The sequence below is a fragment of the Aplysia californica genome, unplaced genomic scaffold, assembly GCF_000002075.1.
Source record: "Aplysia californica isolate F4 #8 unplaced genomic scaffold, AplCal3.0 scaffold00851, whole genome shotgun sequence".
In the NCBI taxonomy this organism is placed as follows: domain Eukaryota; kingdom Metazoa; phylum Mollusca; class Gastropoda; order Aplysiida; family Aplysiidae; genus Aplysia; species Aplysia californica.
The window spans coordinates 229,569-248,994 of record NW_004798121.1 but is presented as its reverse complement, the minus strand read 5'-3'; the positions used below and the strand labels follow the sequence as shown (position 1 = coordinate 248,994).

At 39.2% G+C, this 19,426-nt stretch overlaps 2 protein-coding genes across 2 annotated transcripts in view; one reads left to right on the top strand and one right to left on the bottom strand.

Annotated features, from left to right (window-relative positions):
• The window catches only part of LOC101845279 (F-box/WD repeat-containing protein 8), a 15,989-nt gene extending 3,218 nt beyond the window's left edge, over positions 1-12,771 (top strand). The window contains exons 3-12 of the mRNA XM_005110089.3: positions 356-520; positions 1,007-1,095; positions 2,204-2,379; positions 2,902-3,107; positions 3,691-3,846; positions 4,778-4,882; positions 5,354-5,481; positions 6,301-6,477; positions 9,554-9,661; positions 10,690-12,771. Of these exons, the coding sequence (XP_005110146.1) occupies positions 356-520; positions 1,007-1,095; positions 2,204-2,379; positions 2,902-3,107; positions 3,691-3,846; positions 4,778-4,882; positions 5,354-5,481; positions 6,301-6,477; positions 9,554-9,661; positions 10,690-10,831 (1,452 nt within the window). The 3' untranslated portion in view covers positions 10,832-12,771. The remainder of the gene's footprint in view (positions 1-355; positions 521-1,006; positions 1,096-2,203; positions 2,380-2,901; positions 3,108-3,690; positions 3,847-4,777; positions 4,883-5,353; positions 5,482-6,300; positions 6,478-9,553; positions 9,662-10,689) is intronic.
• A 16-nt stretch (positions 12,772-12,787) lies between these two features.
• Positions 12,788-19,080, bottom strand: LOC101845047 (NADH-quinone oxidoreductase subunit I). Its single transcript, XM_005110088.3, has 6 exons — positions 18,976-19,080; positions 16,460-16,525; positions 15,397-15,486; positions 14,785-14,957; positions 13,694-13,822; positions 12,788-13,352 (listed from the first exon to the last, which is right to left on the bottom strand). Exons 1-6 carry the CDS (start codon positions 19,010-19,012, stop codon positions 13,221-13,223), a joined length of 627 nt encoding a protein of 208 aa, XP_005110145.1. The 5' UTR covers positions 19,013-19,080; the 3' UTR covers positions 12,788-13,220.
• Positions 19,081-19,426: the final 346 nt, after the last annotated feature.

The following is a 19,426-nucleotide window of genomic DNA, read 5'->3' as shown; positions in this document are numbered from 1 at the left end:
GACATTGCCATTTCAAAATATTGATAAAATAAAAAAGTTTTGGAGAAATTAGATGCTGTTTTCTTTTTCTTGCAGAGCATTTCTTTCTTTCTTTCTCATATTGCCTTTTAACATTTTTTATAGCTTTTACAGTCCTTTTGTGGTAAAAAAAAGCTTCAATATACCCCAAAAGTGTCATGCTGCAATGGTTGATGGGTAAAAAATGGCTCAGGCGCAAGTAAGTTAAATTCCATTGTATTTGATAATCCTGCGACTGCAGGAAGTTTACAAACTGTAATAATTTTGAAAACAGATATGATGCATAATAAGTGTTATGGTTTGTAAATGAATAAATCAAGAAAGCAATATTCTTCAGGTTAGTCGCAGTTGGCACAGCCTTGCAAATGATGAACTGCTATGGTGTCAGATCTGCCACACACTGGGATATGACACAGACACACATGTCAGCCAGGGAGAGGGCTGGAAGGATACTGTGCGGCGGCATCAAGAGCAAAAGCGTCTACTGATTGCTAATTGGAAGGTACATTTATTGATGGTGTTATTTTGAATAAAATGTAATGATTTTCTGGAAATTTTTCAAGGGGTGAAGGCTCTTTCTGATAAATGATAAGAGATGGGTTAAAAGTTAGGCGACATTTCAACACTAGCTATAGTACATGTCGACTCCTGATTTCTATTGGGGCCATCATATTGACCTCAACGACTGTTTGACCTTTTCCTTCTAGGGCGGTATGCTACAGTTGTTTGATAATTTTGTTATGACTATTGTCTGCTTGGCTTGGGGCTTCTTTTCCATTGAACTCCTCTTAGATCGATTTGATTACAAGATAGCTGAGCATTGTCAGAACTGATAAGCCTTTTCAACAAATAAAATATACTCTGATATATATATATATATATATGTGTGTGTAGGAGGGAGCAAGAAAGCTCTAATAAAAATACAAACAACCCAAGTAATAAGACTTTTTCCCTTATGTTCTAATGTGTTTCAATTTATATCATACAGGCTCGTGTTGGAAAACCTTACAACTTAAACTTTGCCCGGGGCGGAGTTTTGTGTGCTGCCTCCTCCATGGGGTCCAAGATTGTTGCTGGGTGAGGCATGAGTGTGGCAGGCCTAGATCTATATATATATACATATATTGCAGGGAAGTACACTTAAACCAAACATGGTTAATCCGAAAAGAGCAGTAAATCTAAATGAAATAGATTCCCTGAATGTTTTTTAAAATTTTTTTGTTTTAGCTATTTGAGCAATCTCTGTAAACTGAAAACACAGCTAAACTGATTAAAATAATTTGGTAGTCCTGCAGATTTCGGTTTAAGAGAACTCCACTGTATTTCTTAAGTGGCACCTGTCTTTTGATAAAACCCTTTGTGTTCATATTTTTATTTTGAAACGGAACGGTTTCTATAGTTCTTCCAGTGATGATTGTTTTATGAATTAAACCCTGAAATATAATCAGGGTTGTATGTAGTGTTTGAATTAACAACAGTTCTGGATTATACCTACAATTCAAATTTTGACGACTTAGTGTGAGATGATTGATTGTAAATGGTTGCGAATATTTGTTGTTCCTTCAACATGACTCAGATTATATAGAAGGCAAGTTACTTTTATCATGCCTCTTAGGGCGAAGCAGGGCAGTGCAGGTTATCATGTTCAAGCAGGATAGAAATGCTTGATGAAATATCTTCTTCATGTAGGATTCTCTTTAGGGTGAAGAGCTTTACCATCACAATAGAGGTACCAGTAATCTGTATTGATTTAAAAGTAGACAAGAAATAATTTTTCTCCACTTTTCTTTCTGTATTTATCTCCTAGGCAACTTTTTAGCCGTCTATGTAGGGTTATGTGGGATCAGTTACTGGAAATACTTGTTCTATTATTTTTGTGGGTGATTGGCTGATGCTCTGGTTTGGGTTTCTTCTCCTTTCCTTACAAACATCTATCGTCCTATCTCTCCTCCTTCTTTTTTTTATATAACGACATCCTCTGAACAACGACATGGTGCCCAGGTCCCGATTTTTCCTTGTAATTAGTAATATTTATGGTTGCCTCTCTATAACGACATTTTTTTCTGGTCCTGACGATGTTGTTATAGAGAGGCTGCACTGTATATGATCTATTTATATTGTTGTATTACAAGTACCATAAAGCACTTACTAAAATTTTAAAGAAACAAAACTCTATCATCTTCAGGTACACGAGTTGTAACATCCGGAGCTGGGACGCTGAAACCGGTGACATCTGCACTCTGACCGCTAGCAACACGGCACTGGTCATTGATGAGGCTGCGGAAGACCTGGGCCGTATCCGTAATGAGGTCACACAGCTGTCAGTCACACCGTCTATCACAACCGCCTCTTTCAGGCATGGTACGTTTGGGTTTACTTTTTGTTACATTCATAGGGCTACAGGCCATGGTCTACAAATTATAATACAGTTGAAACTGTCACGGTAGTCACAGTTTCATACCTTACTCTTTTTTAATCACGGGCCGGAAGCACACCGGATGCCATGGGCTTTTGGTTAATGTTACTCACTTTGGGGATCGACATAAAAAGTCAGAAACTGCACCCGGGCTCATTGGATGGCTTGGTGTCGTGTGTGTTCGTCTCTCCCATTTACAGTCGTGTGTGTATACTAACATTACAGAAACTGTCTAAGACAGTCACTCTTTGTTGAGAATAAAATTGGCAACATCCTAACCACTGGTCCCCCCACACCATAAATTATCATCATTAATGCCAGCAGAATGAAGTGGAATTCCCATTTTCCACAATGGATTTCCTGTTTAAAAAAATCAAGTTCCGTGTTATCAACATAATGTGCGCTTGAATCGTAATCACGATGATCCTCAAACCTCTATACCCTCCGCCTGCTCCTCACTTCTCCAGGTTTTGTGGATGTTTGGCACAACGAGGAGGGGACAGAACCCATCCACACCTTGTCTTTCCGCAATCCGGTGGTTTCCAGTGTCTGTGCATGTGACGTGGGACCCTCCCAGTCCTTTGTCGCTGCTACTCAAGCCACACGAGTTCAAATCTCGCGAGTCAACCGTCAAGAGGGAGTGATAGTACGAGATTTTGATGTGAAAAAAGCGGTAAGTCTCTCAGAGTTGTGGCATTTCATTTTGTGCAAAATACACATCTGGTGTTTCTTGTCCTTAAGTTGTCATTCTTTCCTAACCGCAGTGGCTGGTAGTCTGTCAGACACAAATCTATGCCTACAAAGTTGAGAGAATCTTGTAATTGTGGCTTTGTGTGCTCTGATCGACAGCAAAAAGAAGCTGGTTGATTGTATTGTTTTCTGTTTTAGCTTCTGCTGTTATTTTGTTCATGCATGTTATAAATAGTAACGGTGGTTGTAATCTCTTCTCGATACAAGATGTACGCGTATAATCACATGTAGATGATAGGATCCTTAAATTTTGAGTCTCTTTTCATGCCTTTTCACTGTGTCTGAAAAGTTCTGGATTTTTTTTAAAAGAAAGCTATTGACACCTCCGTTGTGGTACATGTCCTCTTAATTGTCTCAGTCCAGTGCTCAGTTGGGATAGGGGTCAGTGCTTTGATAAAGAAGGGTTCAAGTTGCCCTGGTTACAAGGATGACCTTTGTGGGGGTTTTTGTGTCTCACCGAGTTTTGAACCGGAACAAAAACTAAACCAAAACTTGTGTACCTTCAGGTTGAGAAAGTGCTATGGTATGAGAGTTCTCCCTCAACCAGCCTCCCTCAACTACTTCTGTGTTGTCACAGTTCGGTGTTTTTGAAACCCATGGAAGAAAACAGTGTCTCTTCATCCCAGGCAGCAGTGGATGTGAAGGAGAACAGCATGACTGAGGTAAGTAGAAAGGAAGAATATATCACAGTTACATCCTTTCAGGGTAACGCTTTGGAATGGGTTTACATTAATAATCACAATAATAATAATAATAATAATAATAATAATAATAATAATAATAATAATAATAACAGTAATAATAATTGCATTATAATATATCTCATATCCTTGCTCTACAGCGGTCTGAACACCCTTTACAACCATCTTTACCACAGCAGACTTAATAACATGACTCAGAAACATTCTCGGCTTACCGGAAAGTATATCGTGCAAACTGCAAATTACACACGTGCTGACAAAACATATTCAACACTGTGAGGTGGGACCTTAGATTTAATGGATCTATGAGGACTAGCCAATCTGGTTGACTCACTCAACCCTGGGCCTACACTTCCGGGTTGTCTGGACATAAAAGGACTGTATTTGTGATAAGTTGATAAGATGACATCTTGCAAGAAGGTAGTTTTGATAAATTTTCAGTTAATCGTGATTCAAAAACTAGACCCTTTTGTGCAAAGACAGTAGAAAACAGCACCAGTAAGCTTTATGAATTTAGTAATGAAATATGAAAGATACTTTGGAGTCTGCCTAAACCAGTCATGGTTAATCTGAAAACGTGTTCACCTAAAAAATTTTTTTAAATCCCTCACTTTTTTCTTCTATTTCAACAACTTCTCCATACCAAAAAAACTCGGCTAAACCAAAGAAAATCTAGCAGTTTCATTATTATGGTAAAAAAAAAACCGGAACCTCTGTGTTCACTCATTTTGCTCAAGAGATAGCATTAGTTTTGTAAGACCATGTGAGAGATCTTTTGAATTTGAAAGGGAAAATTTTATTACAGGTCTTTTTAATATATAATTATAATGGAAAACTTGGTTGCAAAGAGTTTGAGTTGGTAAAATATTTGTAAATACTTTCTGATCTTCAGGTTCACAACATAATCTGGGCCCCCATCTCAAACGTTAACTGTCGGAGCAGTGCACAAGAAATTGCAGTCGGATACACGCATGCGGAGCCAGCCTCCAAAGTCAAGGTCAGGCTATGTTTGGTGGAGTTAAGAATAGTGGCGATACGGTGATATATATAACGATGTCTTGCCATAGTTTTCCAGAACTGTTTACCATGTAGAGGCACCCAAAGATTTCAACATTGGCAGCTCACTTGAGGCAGAAGGATTAATTTGCATTTCTGCTTCTTTTTTTAAAATGGATACAATTTTGAGCTTAATGCTTCAATGTGATAACACTATTTGTTAAATTTGTGTCAAAATATGAGATACAAGTTTCCAGTCACCTTTGAAATAGACTCAGTACCTGTAGGCCTATATAGTTTCACATAAGGCTGAAAAAGGCTAAGATATGAGCTAGGGCAAGCAGACCTGGACATGTATTTCTAATGTCACTGAAGTCACGTAACTCTGCAGGGCAGAGTATGAGGAGTCTTTCTTTCATTGCTTATTGTTAATATGTTAATATTATGAATCTTTCTCTAACAATACAAACAGGTGAATCTGTACGACGTGCCGACCAATCAGCAGAAAGCGTCCCTGAGTGGTCACACCTGGGTCATCAGCTGTATGGATTTGCCAGAAGCTCTGAGCTCACAAGTTGTCACCGGCAGTGGAGACAGAAAGTGAGTGGTGAAAATAAAGATTCATTTTTTAAGGGGGTAGTTTTAGTTTTTACTTTATGGGTTAAAACACTTTCAGTCAACAACAATAATAATAATAATAAGAAGAAGAAGAAGAAGAAGAAGAATGATAACAATTGAGCGCCTACTTTTTTGTACACACAGCACTAGGCACTTTACAAAAATCAAAGTACCAAACAATAACTGAAAAAAAAAGAGTTAATAATATTTCCTCATATAAATGAAGAAATAACACAGAAACACACACACGTTACACACACATACACACGCGCACGCATGCGCACACTCACTTAAAGAGGACCACACATGCAACTCACACGCACAGGACCACACACACTCACATGCACAGACTCACATTTCATCTGTCCCAGTCCTTTTATGCAAGAAAAATTCTGAAATTATGCGATTCTGTTAATTTTTAATAAAGAATGATGATAAAGGAAAATAATCCGAAATTATGCAAAAAATTATCAAATTTTTCTAAATTATGCGGGATGCATAAAACCATGGGGACAGTTTCATGGCCACAAGATCTGGAATGCACTGCCTTGTGATACATTAGAGAGATGAAGTCTTTTAACTCTTTAGAAAGTCAGCTTAAGTCATTTTTGTTTTAAGATTAAAGAGAATCTAGATTTTTAGTCAGAGTCAGAGCACAGCTTACTGTTTATTTGTTGCTATTGTGTTTGTAAAGCGCTCAGGGCCTGTATTCTTTAATCAGGGTGGAGTGCTATTTAAATTTCACATATTATTATTTTGAGCCTTGATCTAGTAATGATCCCATGCCTTTTCTTGCCTCAGAATCAGGTTGTATGACCTTCGGGCTGGCCATTCTCCGACGTTCACCCTGTTGGGACACATTGCTAAAGTGACCTGTGTCCAGATGGATGAGTGGAAAATCGTGTCGGGAGACGAGGGCGGTTTTGTCCACGTGTGGGACCAGAGGATGTCGAAAAAGCTCTGGGATGTCCACAACAGGTTGATTTAGCTTTGCTTTGAGTTTTACGGTATTTGCAACACAAATAGGCCATATAAGTGCTGAAGATTAGAAGTGTGTCCTTTCAGTAATATATAAAGAAAAGAAGTTTTTGTTTTTGTAAAAGTTTTATGGCATCTGCAACACTATTTGGTCATATAAGTGCCGAAGATGAGGTGTTGCAAAAGAGTATCAAACACAAAAAGGAGGGGAGATAAGGATGATAGATGTTTGATAGGAAAGAAGGAGCAAACCACACCAGAGCACCTGCCAACTAGCTATAAGAAAAGAAGGAGAGTAGGCCTACCGTATCAAGGATGATACCAGTACAAGTTTGATATGAAAGTAGGAGCAAACCATACCAGACCACCCACCAATGTTGGTTTACAAATTGACGCTGTTTTTAGTCCATATTCAAAGCGCTTCTTCTGTCCTCAGAGAAATTTGCGCCCGCAACCCGCAATTTGCGCGCGCAACTTTTGCCGTCGCGCAACTTTTACGATTTTCGTGAATTCGCTAATTTTAGCCAATTTCCCGCAAAATTCGGAAAAATAATAATAAAATTTCATTAAAAACACCGAAATTTTCTTCCAAAGCTAAAAATAACGTTGCCAAGGGGGACAATTCGCTTCTTTACGCTTTGCACTAGCCTACGGGTGCCCGCCGCCACCCAGGCCCAGTGACCCGGGCCGGGTCAGGTCGGGTCGGGATGTTCGCCCGACTCGTCGCCTGAAAACAACGTGTTTGTTTTGAAACAACGAGTCGGGCGCGATCGACTTGAGCCACGATAGCTGCTTTGCACTATCAATCTAGCGAGCAGACCGACCCAATAGTCTTGTTTGGACTAGTCTAGCTAGAGTAAATCAATCGTAAACACGGTCGTCTGATTACTTAGCTTGCTTTGTTCCGTAGCACCAGGGTAGATCTAGTATAAAAATTTGTGAAAGACTTTAAATCTTAGGCTAAGGAGGGTAGATCTAAAATGGATCGATTCATCCAGAAAACCCCTAAAGGGAAGGGGACGTTCAAATAATATCATCTTGCGCCAGAAAAAAAGGGGGGGGGGGGGTCCTTTGACTCCTGTAAAAGTTAAAGTGTAAAAGAGGGGGGGTTAACCAATATAAGATTACACTTTTGTAAGGTGAAAGAAATAATCAAGGAAAATGGCATCGTAACTTTTTTGTTAATAGCATAAAAAGAGAGTAACTCTACACTATTCACTTAGACTTAGAGTTAAGTTCGAGCGGTAAGCACTGCATTGTGGAGATACAGTGGACCTCGAGCGGCAAGCACGATATAATATGTCATCTCGCACTTAATACACTGGTAGATATCTGGGCTACATGACATGTAGATCTAGATCGTCTAATTTTGATTACACCGGTGCGGTTAAAGTGGTAAAATGACACCGTAAGTTTTTCTGGAAAAGTTCCGATATTTTTATAGCGTATTGAATTATTATGTCACATGTATGTGTATACATGTTTTTCATGAATACCATAATTAATAATTTAAAAGTAAAGCGCATAGAAGAGTGATTGTAACACGGATTTGCGCAATATAAATGTCATATTATTATTATAAGCGAATAACGTAATATACGGGATTTGGGGGGGGGGGGGTGTTGCAGGAAAGTGTTAAAAAAAGTGTAAGGGCGGGAGGGGGGGCAAAAAGTCCCAAACAAAGTGTAAGATTTTATTTGAACAGCCTCAAAACCACGCCGGCCACACCTGCCCAACGTCAGCGAGAGTTTAAGGACCTGACGCATGTGTCAGGGGACAAACTGTTTTTGTACTCCAAGCAATTTTTTTTTTGGTAGACATTCACATTTAACTTTTGATTTTGATCTAACAAAACTCATATTGGTTACTTTTGATTGCAATGAGCATAGCAACAATACAATGTATTCCAATAGTTCCGTGGCATTGTTTTAGCTATACGTACGCCTTGCAACTTTTCTTGCAACTTTAGCTACTTTTTCTTGCAACTTTTGCTATTTTCAAATGCAACTTTCTCTGAGGACAGCAAGAAAACAGGTGTCTACAATCATGGGTGTGCGCTCATTTCTCTGCTCTGTGATGCTGGCAGAGAACCTATAGTAACCTGCTCTTTTTTTTTTTTGCTGGTTTTTTTCCGATCACTCATCTGTTTTAAGTCTGCCTCTGCTTCTTTTCCCTTCTATTCTGCCAGTGAGAACAAGATGTTGAAGGCCTTTCAGGTGTCCTCAAAAGTTGCTTCTTAGAAAGTTAGATGCTGTACTGGTTGTCCATTAAAACATAATTTTTTAAAACATTTTTTGGGAGAAATTTTCATAAGTGCAGGAATAGCAGCGGCATCTGTGATGTAGCGGGTAGATGCTTCACTGTTGAACACAAGAAACCCGAGTTTGATTCCAGAGTAGAGAACATTATTTTTTCTGGGACATTTCAGTAACCCACTTTCAGCACTTTTCAAGGACCCCCGGGCAAGTGTTGAGTTCCTACGTGCTGTCAGCATCGTTGACCGTTTATGACGCCACAGCGCCAGAAGAAAGAGAGAGAGAGAGAACATTTTTTTGAGTATCTAGGTCTTTCTGCTGGGATATTGTTTCCTTCTCAGCCTGGATTGGTCCTGACAGGGTCCAAGCCCGCCTCCTAAATGAATGATCTAAATTGTGTTGATGAGGTCGTAAAGACAGGTACATCTGATTCAGCCCGCAGCGCCGCTCACAGCAGCTGTCTCCTGTGTTCTTCTATATTGCTCCCTTTCTTCACACATCACTTTCCTCTTTTACTTTTTCCTTACCACTTACATTTCAACTCTTTTTTCGGTGTCATTTAATTGCATTTTTTATTCTGAACGTCTATATGCCACACCTAGGGGTTTTATCGAATTTAGATATTATTTTCTTTATTAACTTTTTGTGAGAACACCCGTGAGGTCATGAAGCGGTCACAAATTATTTGTGTCCAGATTCAAAATTACCTACGGGCTGTGTCAGTTGAGACAAAAAAATAAGGTATAGTTTCCGACCCTTCCGTTACTTGCATGTTATGCTGAACTTGTAGTTTGTTTACTCACAACTGTTGATTGTTTCAGACATCCTGTGCAGTATTGCCACTTTGAGGACCGACTGCTCATCATAGGAAATGTGCCTTATCAGAAGTTTCCAGAGGAAGACGAGTTTGAGACGGTTTCTTCCCTCAGGTAATTGAGCAACATCACATCTTCTCTCTTGTTTGTCTCAAATGCACTGCCCTCACTTTTGATGTGGGAAATTTGTTTTAATTTTAGAAAAAAATGTTTCAAGTGTTGCTTCTATTTCAATACTGTAACAAATGAATCAGAGAGAGAGGGAGAGGGAGAGAGAGAGAGAGAGAGATAGAGAGTAAAACGTGTATTTACTAATGTCCTGTCTTTTTGTTGTATGTATGCGTGTGTGCACCTAACCTTTGTAACATTCCAATGCCATTGTAAACGACCAAGACAAATTTCTCCCTGTGAGACAATGAGATGAATGAAGATTGTCATCATCATTTGTACCGTCCTCATTTTTGTACAGAGAATCCATTCCAATAGTTTGTTCACCTAGGTGGTTAGATTTTGTTGAGTCTTTCTTAGTAACATACTGCCACGCTGTGTGCGCCTGAGACTTGGGGGCACTGAGGTAACAAAGTAAAATGAACTAGCTTGCCAATGGAGTAATGGAGTTATAGCAAAGTCAATATGTAATCTTCTCTTGAGGGATAATAATAATAATAATAGTTCATTGGCCAGTGCCTAACGATGATCAATGCATCTGCTGAGGAGAATATTTCTTGAAGAGAAATACAGTCTAGCATGCACAGAGAGAAATCCGTTGGACCGAGAAATCTTTTTGTTATGTACAAATTTGACTATGTACATGTTTTAGATACAAAGAATACAATGTATATAATATTTAAAAATCTGTGCATTCAAGACTAGAAGACATAAGTATTAAATTAATTTGCGATTTGTGCTATGGCAAATGAAACTAATTCTGGCAGAGAAGAGTTTGCCACATTTTGAGCATAAGCTTTATTTCCACTTGTGAATGCATGCTTCTCTTGACATCCGCATTTCTAACTCGTGCAGCCATCTGATTTTAAGCTCTCTGTGATTATAGCTAAGGTTACAGGCATGCATAAGCACTATACTATAATTCTATTTCATTGATTGTATAAGTAATGAAGTATAACTTTTTCTCTTCAAAGGTACAGAGGAACAGTCCAGGTGTACGACTTCCTGGCAAATCAGCTACGGCAAGGAATTCCAGACGTCTGTTTGTCAACATATGCAGAACCAGAAGCCTCTGATTACAATATTGGACTTGCTATGCCATACGATGCTTTGTGATAGACAATGAAATTTTAATTTATCATCATTTGAAAGATCAATATTGTAATTATATGTTTTAGCAACACATATATCCAGTTTTCATTCATGGCCTGAATGTAGGTCATTGCTGGCAGGTCAATTTTTGGCCTTTGTAGGAATCTGGGCGACTTACTTTTTCAAACTTACATTCACTGGTCAGCTCGCCAATTATGACAGAAGGTGGACAGGTCGTTGTCAAAAGAATAAGTTAGAAGTACACGAAGATTGGGTAAAGAGAAAGGAGATGAAGATTTCGGACACAGCAACAACAGACAAGTTTGCTTGGTGTGGTCATTCAAAATGTCTGAGACTGGAGAGGCGATAGCGGAAGAGGCAACCAAAAAAAAAAGAAAGAAAGTAGCTTGGTGTTCAGGAGAGGTCGAGTTCTAATCAAAAATGTTGAGAAAATTACAGTACCTCACAAGTGACAGAGCAGTGAGTGAGAAAAAGAGAAGTCAGATTCTGGAGGAATAGCAGAGGAAGGGTTGTCCAAGGAGCAGTGAACGGAAAGAAACAGAAAAAAAATCCTTTTTTTTACCTGTGCAGCCCATGCCTTATTATATAAGAGGTTTTCATAACCAATGTGATGACGTCTGTCAAAGAGTTGGCAGAGTTCTTTCTTCACATGTTGAAATTAACCCTTTTGTAACTGAGGGACACATCTGACCTTTCTGGACCAGATCGGAACTATTGTGGACTCAGAAATTAATGAGAAGGATTTTGTTTGGAACATGGGATCAAAAGGAAGTAGGCCTATTTTAGACAATGGTTTCATCTTCTCATCCTGTGAAATTTTTAGAAGTATATCATTTTGAAATGAAAATTGGAAGGGCATATGCTGATTCCTTTTGTGATGCTATAAGTTTTACATTTCTCAAATTCCCTGCAACTTCTCCTGAGAAAAAACAATCAGCAGTTCCATGAAGGGCAAGGACATGGAAGACATCACTGTGGCTATTTGTGATTAACTCTGGTTTACTGTCCGCTCTTGAAGCTCAGTTGGGTTACTTCCTTGAAAGTGGCTTGTATTTACAAGCAGCAGAAACTTCGAAACTCACTAGTATAAATTTTATGTGACAGGCATTTTGGGCACCTGGATGCAAGTCACAGAAAAATTCAACACTGTTCTTTCCATCACCACTCCTCAGTAATCCTTCTCAAATAGATAAAGAGACTGTGGGTGGTAGGACACTCTGCCACGTAATAGACTAGATGAGCTGTGGAATGTGGTAAAGAAAGAAAGAGGCCAGATGAGAAAGAAGCATCAGGGAAAGGATAGGATGTACTTGTTTATTGTTTTTTTTAGTTGAGAGTTTTATGGCACTTGTAACACAATAAGGTCATATAAATGCCAAAGTACCATAGTTGTTAAATGTTGAAATATTATTACAGGTTACAAAAAATGTATTGGCTACGCAGCGTGCTTTGTGTGTTGACTTGTGAAATGTATATTTTTTATGTTACTTGAAGTATGAGCTCAGTATTTGTAGCATTATTAAACGACTATTTTTCAGGCATGTATTTGTATACTTTTAAATCCTGTGAAGAAATGTATGGGATTCAGAGATGAAAGATAATGAAAACTCCTAACATGAATAGGAAAACAGTTGTTGTAGAACCAACACAAACCACACAGCAGTCAAATGACTTTCCACTATGAAACCAGTAGAACCAGCAGGCCACAAGAAAAACTACAGTCAAGCACGCACATAGTGAAAAGCACACATAGCAGATTTTCAGGACCTGAATTTTTGTTGCACATGGATAGTTCCTATGTTTCAAAACACTTATATTTTACACATAACGAAATGATTTCTACACCTTGTGATTTCGCTATGTTTGTGCTTGACTGTCATGTGTATTCTACAAAAACCTGTACAGTTGGGAGCGTTATTCTATGAATAAAGATAACAAAAGTGACAAAATCCAAGTTTGTATTATTAATGAGTTTATTTTCCTGTTCAATACATTCTCAGTATCACAACAGAGCTTAGCACAAACACAAACTCTGCAGCCTTTCTGCACTTCCCAACATTGAGGTTCCCTCAGAGATTTACACCTTTGCCCCCCTAGTAGATTCTCAAGTCTTGGCATGAACTTTCTTTCTTCTTGGCAACACACGTTTTACATCTATCAATGGAAACATGAAACAGATGTCTGGTACATGAACAAGGTGCAAATCCAGAACATCATCTACACTACAAGCTCGGATGATTTAAAAAAATTGCAAACCATTAAGATCAAAACCGATCCAACACTGTAAATTTTCAGAGACCTGGTGTGTTCCATACATCAGAGAATTTGCATTCGTACACAAAAACATAGAGAGAATATGTACAAAGACCTCTAGACAAGACAGCAACTGTTTTCATCTGTAGAGGTAGTCGGCCTGAAGGTTGGCGGCTATCTCGGGTTCCCACTTGTCTCCGTTGCTGAGAAGTTTCTCTTTGTTGTACAACAGTTCCTCACGCGTCTCTGTTGAGTACTCGAAATTCGGGCCCTGGACAAAAAGACAACCAAATTGTTTAAATTATATCGTTTGAAATAAATTATTTCAGTCCGCAGATTAAAAAAAAAAATTCCAATCATATCGATGCCAAAACCATAAAAATCGGATCATAATGAAACGTTTTCATTTGTTGCGAAAATGCAATTTTAATTATGTCACTGTCATGGATGTGAAAAAATGCCTCAACACCAAATGCCTACTATTCAATTCCATTCTCATCATCAATAGGACAAGCATGCCTTTTGCATGGCCAGAGAAACAAACACAACGCAGGCTAGAAACCCTGACTATTTGAGTTTTGAGAGCAGACAAGGTTCAAAACACCGACGTACCTCCACAATGGCATCCACGGGGCATGCTTCCTGGCAGAAACCACAGTAGATACACTTGGTCATGTCGATGTCGTAACGAGTCGTACGTCTGCTGCCATCGGCACGGGGCTCTGCTTCAATTGTGATAGCCTGCGGTGATCAAATAACTGACATTAATTCAAAGCTACGTCTCGCTAGATTTGACTGAAACAAAGCTACTTCATGGTTTAGTTTTTGTTTTAGTAAGTTTTACTGTACTTGTGACACATAAGGTCATATAGAGGTGCCGAAGGTTAGAGGTGTTACAAGAAAAGAATCAAACAAGAAAGAAGGGAGAGATCAGGAACAAGAAAGAAGGGAGAGATCAGGGCAATTCAGGTTTAATAGAAAAGAAGAAGTAAACCACATCAGAGCAACAGCCAACCACTTGGTTTAGTTTAGTTTGAGTATAGTGAATCACACATAAACTTGACACAAGCCACTTGGTGCTTGAATACAGCAAAAGACAGACAGAAAGAAAAGAAGAAAGACCTACCAGTAGCCTCCTCTGACCCCCTACAAAGTTTTTTTCTGAAGAAGCTCACAAAAATAGACTATCTAGCTTTGCAAACAGTTTATCATGTGACAAATTTGCATTCCCTAAGATCAGGCATGAAGCATCATAGACATCATTCTTCAGGTTTACCTAAGATTAAAAACATTTTGATCGCCATGTAGGCTGCATAGGAATCAACATTGGAAAAAAACACTTCATATCTTGGTAATGTGTCAGTTTGCAAAACATTGACAGCACATCTCGTATAAAATCTAGTCATCTTTAACACTTTTGCAAAATAAATCTCTACAGAAACTGCACACCAACCGAGTTGCATGACAGCAGCACAGGAGAAAAAAAACGACAAATCTGTGTGGAGACCACAATCCCACCTCATCATCTTCATCAGACCCTGAAAGGTAGAGCCAGGAACTTACAACTAGAATTACCCCCCCCCCCCCCCCCCACCATCCCCCTCTCCCCATACCCAGAAAGATGAACAAAATCACGACTATATAAAAAGAACAAAAAGCAACAAAACAAAGGCATACAAACAAAAAAGCAATCACCAACCAACCTGAGCAGGACAGATGGCTTCGCACAGTTTGCAGGCGATACAACGCTCCTCCCCCGACGGGTAGCGGCGCAGAGCGTGCTCCCCACGGAACCGTGGGCTCAGAGGGCCCTTCTCGAAAGGATAGTTGATGGTGGCTGGCTCCTTCAGGACCATACCAAAAGTGATGCCAAGACCTGTCACATACGAGAAAGCCATCGGGAAGGTAAGATTTTGGAAAAACTGAAAACTGGGCTAAAAGACTGCTTTCATGCAGGGTTACAAAACTTTAGGAAACCCCCCACCCCAAACAGAGCCTTCTACTTCAAATCTTCCATAGAAAGCCCCTGATATAAAAAAAACAACCTGAATCCTTTACCATGCAGAGGTACCATAGGCAGCCATCTTGAACAATTTTGGCTGTCTCAACACAAATATATTGTACCTGATTTGAGAACTTTAAAATAAATTATAAACTTTATAATTTTGCTCATTTAATCATTACTAATTACAGCATAAAACAAAGGTACAGTTAAAAGCAACCCCTGCCCCCCCCAAAAAAAAGAGAGAGAGAGAGAGAGAGAGAGAGAGAGAGAAGGAGAGAGAGAGAGAGAAGTGTTACAATCACATAATTACCTCTGAAGAGTTCATTCCAGAAGACAGACGTGGCTGCTCTATCCATGATGGGACTCCATTCCAGGGATTTTTCCTTTTGGCCAACTTGAACTGCAATTAAATATACTCTTCTTAGTCTTAATCTAAGAACAAAACAATATAGGCATAAGGACAAAGCTTCATTTTCAAGCTAGATTTTACCTACTAGTTCTTAGCTCTACAACATTATTTTAGTTAAAAACTGCTTTTAAAGACACAAAGGGAATCATCCGGACTAGAAATTTTTTGAGACATGCCTAGAACCGAGGCAAAATAAAGTCATTGTCAATTTCAAATTGACATTTAGACAATAAAAGGTAAAGTTGTGATTTTAAAATATAATTTTTTACCCTACCAGTAGCCAAAGTAGTTTCATATTTCCATGCAACTGTGCATATGCCTACTTAATAATTCATTCATGTTGGTTATTAACTCAGTGAGAGATTAACACTTTGCAGTCACACAGCCAGCAGTATAAAATACTCTTCTGGTCACCCAGCCAGGAGAGCGACTGCAACGGACTTCTTGGGCCTGGCGCAATTCTGCGGCAGGTAATCGGAGAGAAAAATTTTCATCTGCGCCAAGTTACTGCAAAGTGTTAAAGCATTTCAGCTAAGGGAGACTTAAAACTCTTCCCTAATACCTGAAGGTGGCGAAGTCTTCACACTTACACATATCCACTGTGCAGGAGATCAATTTAAAAAATCATTATTACCCCTAATCAAATATTTTACAACACCATTCAATAACCCTTGGTTCACCATCAATGAAAAAAAGAAGAGTGTTTCATTCTAAAAGAAATTTTGCGTCATACCATCTTCTTTGTCTCTGTACAAAGTCCAGCACATTCCTATACAACAAAAGAGCCATTCCTTCAGTGAAAGGAAAAAGAAAGGCAGACAGACAAAAGACAAAAACAGAGATCGAAAGAAAAGAAAAAGGACTTACAGCAACGTTTGGAACTACTAGCGAAATTTTTTTTCTGATGTTAGCAAAACAATAATAGAAGAAAATCTAAAGAATAAACCAAAAACCAATGACTCACTGAAGTGGTTTCTGTGTTGCTGTGTGGCGCACACAGGACGGATAGCACTCCTCAGTAAACCTTGAACTGGCAAGGAAGGAGAAAAACATAAAATGCTATTTATTTTCTTTTACACTTATATATATATATATCTATCAAATTATTGGCCTTTCATACTCTAACATGGGGTGAGAAAGGTTGGTGATGATAAATTATAAATACAGTATAACATGGATAGGTTGAACACAGAAGACTTGAAATCACACATCCGTCGAACGGTGCCTGCCGTCTCATTTTTTGTTCTTCATGCGAAGCTCGAGCACAAACGCGGAATACTCGAACTAATTACGCTGCCGTAGAGGTCTAAAGTCAATGTCCTTTAGGATGCACTTGGGACAAAAAAAATATATAATTTTTAACGAAAAAAGGCAAAATTGATAAAATACCACCTTCCCCCCTCCACAGAAGAAGCTAGCCACGCTATTTTTAGCGCTATGCTCGACATGTATGCCTGCAGCGTGCCCAGGCCCTTGGCCTAGCTAGGTTGGTGTGGAGCGGGCGAAAGGAAGGGTCGTATTTCACATCATCTATTGTTTTGCCCGTAACGTAGCAATCTTTGTTGCTTCCCTTGATTCTCTTGACACAGTCAATGCCATAACACTATTCACCTATCCCTCAATCTCCTGAGGCCGGTCCTGACGGAATTTGAGCTACACGTGTTATACTGTATATATTACAATGGACAACAACAAAAAATGCTCTTCAATCAAACCACACCCAACAATAATATCCCTAACCTATCTTCTCTTGCTTTTAAAGAATTTTTCTGCATTTGCAGCACAATATAGTCAAATAAGTGCTTAAGATTAAGTGTTATATATAATTGAGAAATAAACACAAAAAAGACGAAGGATGATAGATGTTTCATCATAGGAAAGAGCGAAACAAACAACACCAGAGAACCCACCAATTGCCCACAACACAACTTCTAAAATTAAATTTATGAACTGGCCATTGGGAGAAGTTTCACAGCATCTGACCTTTCAATATTTAAATTTAACTTTTTGTCATTATTTAACAAGGGGAGAAACTGTACTTAAGTACGACTAGACTGGTTGGCTAGTACGGCTAGACAGCTGGGCTAGCCGTACTTATTCTCTTAATATAATGATGGCAAGACTGACCATTACAAAAAATAGGCCTACTGAATTGTATAAATTTTTAGTTTGCAGTAAACTTATAATCTAAAGTGTATTTGTATTTGAGACGAAACCAGGTGCCTTAATGACAGTGCATGTTAATTTTAGAATTCTTGTTTTCTAATGTTAATAGGGCCTAAGATAAGTACGGCTAGACTGGCAGTCTAGCCGTACTTAAGTACGGCTAGAATTCTTGGCTAGCAGCACTTAAGGACGGCTAGACTGTCAAGCTAGCCGTACTTAATATTGATGACTGAATTGTAAACGAAATTTTTAGTTTGCAATGCCTAAAGTATTTGTATTTTAGACAAAACCAAAAGGTGCCTTACTGACTTGCATGTATTTGAACCTGAATAATTACTAGATATCTAGATCTTGATCTAATGAGACCTGTCTACAGACTACTTTTACAGGTTTGAGTTGATAGGGCCAAACCTAGATCTAAGTCTAAGTATGGCAGTCTAGCCATACTTAAATACGGCTAGACTCTCAGGCTAGCCGTACTTTTATAAAGTACGGCTAGCCACTTCGATATTATTATTACGAAGGCCTTATTATTACCCCAGCCCCAGTCCCAGCAGACCATAGAACACTCAGAAACATTCTCAGCTTCCCGGAAGCACACAGTGCAAGCAGCTGATTAAGCCCTCAAACACTAACAAACTGACAAGATCTTTCACAGTCTAGACCTATAGCTGGGTACCCATTCCCACCTGGGCCTGGGTGAAGTGAGGAAAACTCGTAAAGTGCCTTTTCCCAAGCCAAGGACACAACATCGGGTCCCTGACAGGATTCGAACCCACGACCTTACGGTTGCGAGTCCGAGAGCCTACCCACTAGGCCACCGGCGCCACATCTAGAGTCTAGTCTAGACTCTAGATTCTAGTCTGAGTCGAATCTTGGACTTGGGTCTTGATCTTGCAACGGATGTAAACACTGTAACTGTAACGTGTGTTGTGTAAGTCAACAAGTTGCAAGTCACATTGCAAGGCAGGGGTAGCCTTCTTGTATGTAGGCAGACAGTCTAAAGAAGGTAAACTTCAGAGTTCTGTGTCTACCCTTGGGATGTGCAGTTTGTTCTGTCCACTGAGTCACTGTGTATAGTACGCTATGATGAATGTAGACTAGGACTAGGGCAGGGGTGGGCAGGGCAAGTGATGATGGAAAATACCTCTGCAGAGGTATTGAAATGTAGGCTACCACCCCCGCTTTACGACATCAAAACTTTTCCTTTGACTTAATGCATCATATAAGTATGGCCTACCAGCAGAGTATGCAGCAAAAACGTGTAAACCGTTAAGTGATGATTAAAATATAAGAAAAAGGAAAGGAACTTACGGTTTGACCGAGCACAGAAAACCTTCAATGTCGCCATTTTGACATTCGCCGTCTTCGCTACCACAACTTCCGACGCTTACAAAATATTTTTACCGAAAATGTCCGAGAATTGTGATCGTACAGATGCCTATTCGTAGTATTGTTTTTCATGATCTAAATTTTCCCGCTCTATCAATAATAATGTTATAGATCTAGATCTAGGTCTCGATCTAATATTCTCCTTTTCACTGAGGAGCAAGCTCGAACTTCCGACTACAAATAAAACGCCCAGACAAATGAGAATTACGGCTAGAATAAATTAACGAAGTGGCTATGCGTACGGTTTAATGGATCTTTACGCAAAAAAAAAAAAATACATGTACTTTCAGTTCCAAGAAAAAATTGGGACGATGTGTGGTACTTTACCTGTAGGCCTACTTGAGCAAGCGTGCGTGTATGTATCGGTATAACA

What these genes read in the sequence shown, in the direction of transcription:
- LOC101845047 (XM_005110088.3), bottom strand. Translation starts at nt 19,012, where the DNA reads ATGGCGACATTGAAGGTTTTCTGTGCTCGGTCAAACC. An exon ending in CTGGAATGAACTCTTCAGAG is followed by an intron (nt 14,958 to 15,396) that starts GTAATTATGTGA and finishes CGTATGTGACAG; the next exon opens with GTCTTGGCATCACTTTTGGT. An exon ending in AAGCCATCTGTCCTGCTCAG is followed by an intron (nt 13,823 to 14,784) that starts GTTGGTTGGTGA and finishes TGATCACCGCAG; the next exon opens with GCTATCACAATTGAAGCAGA.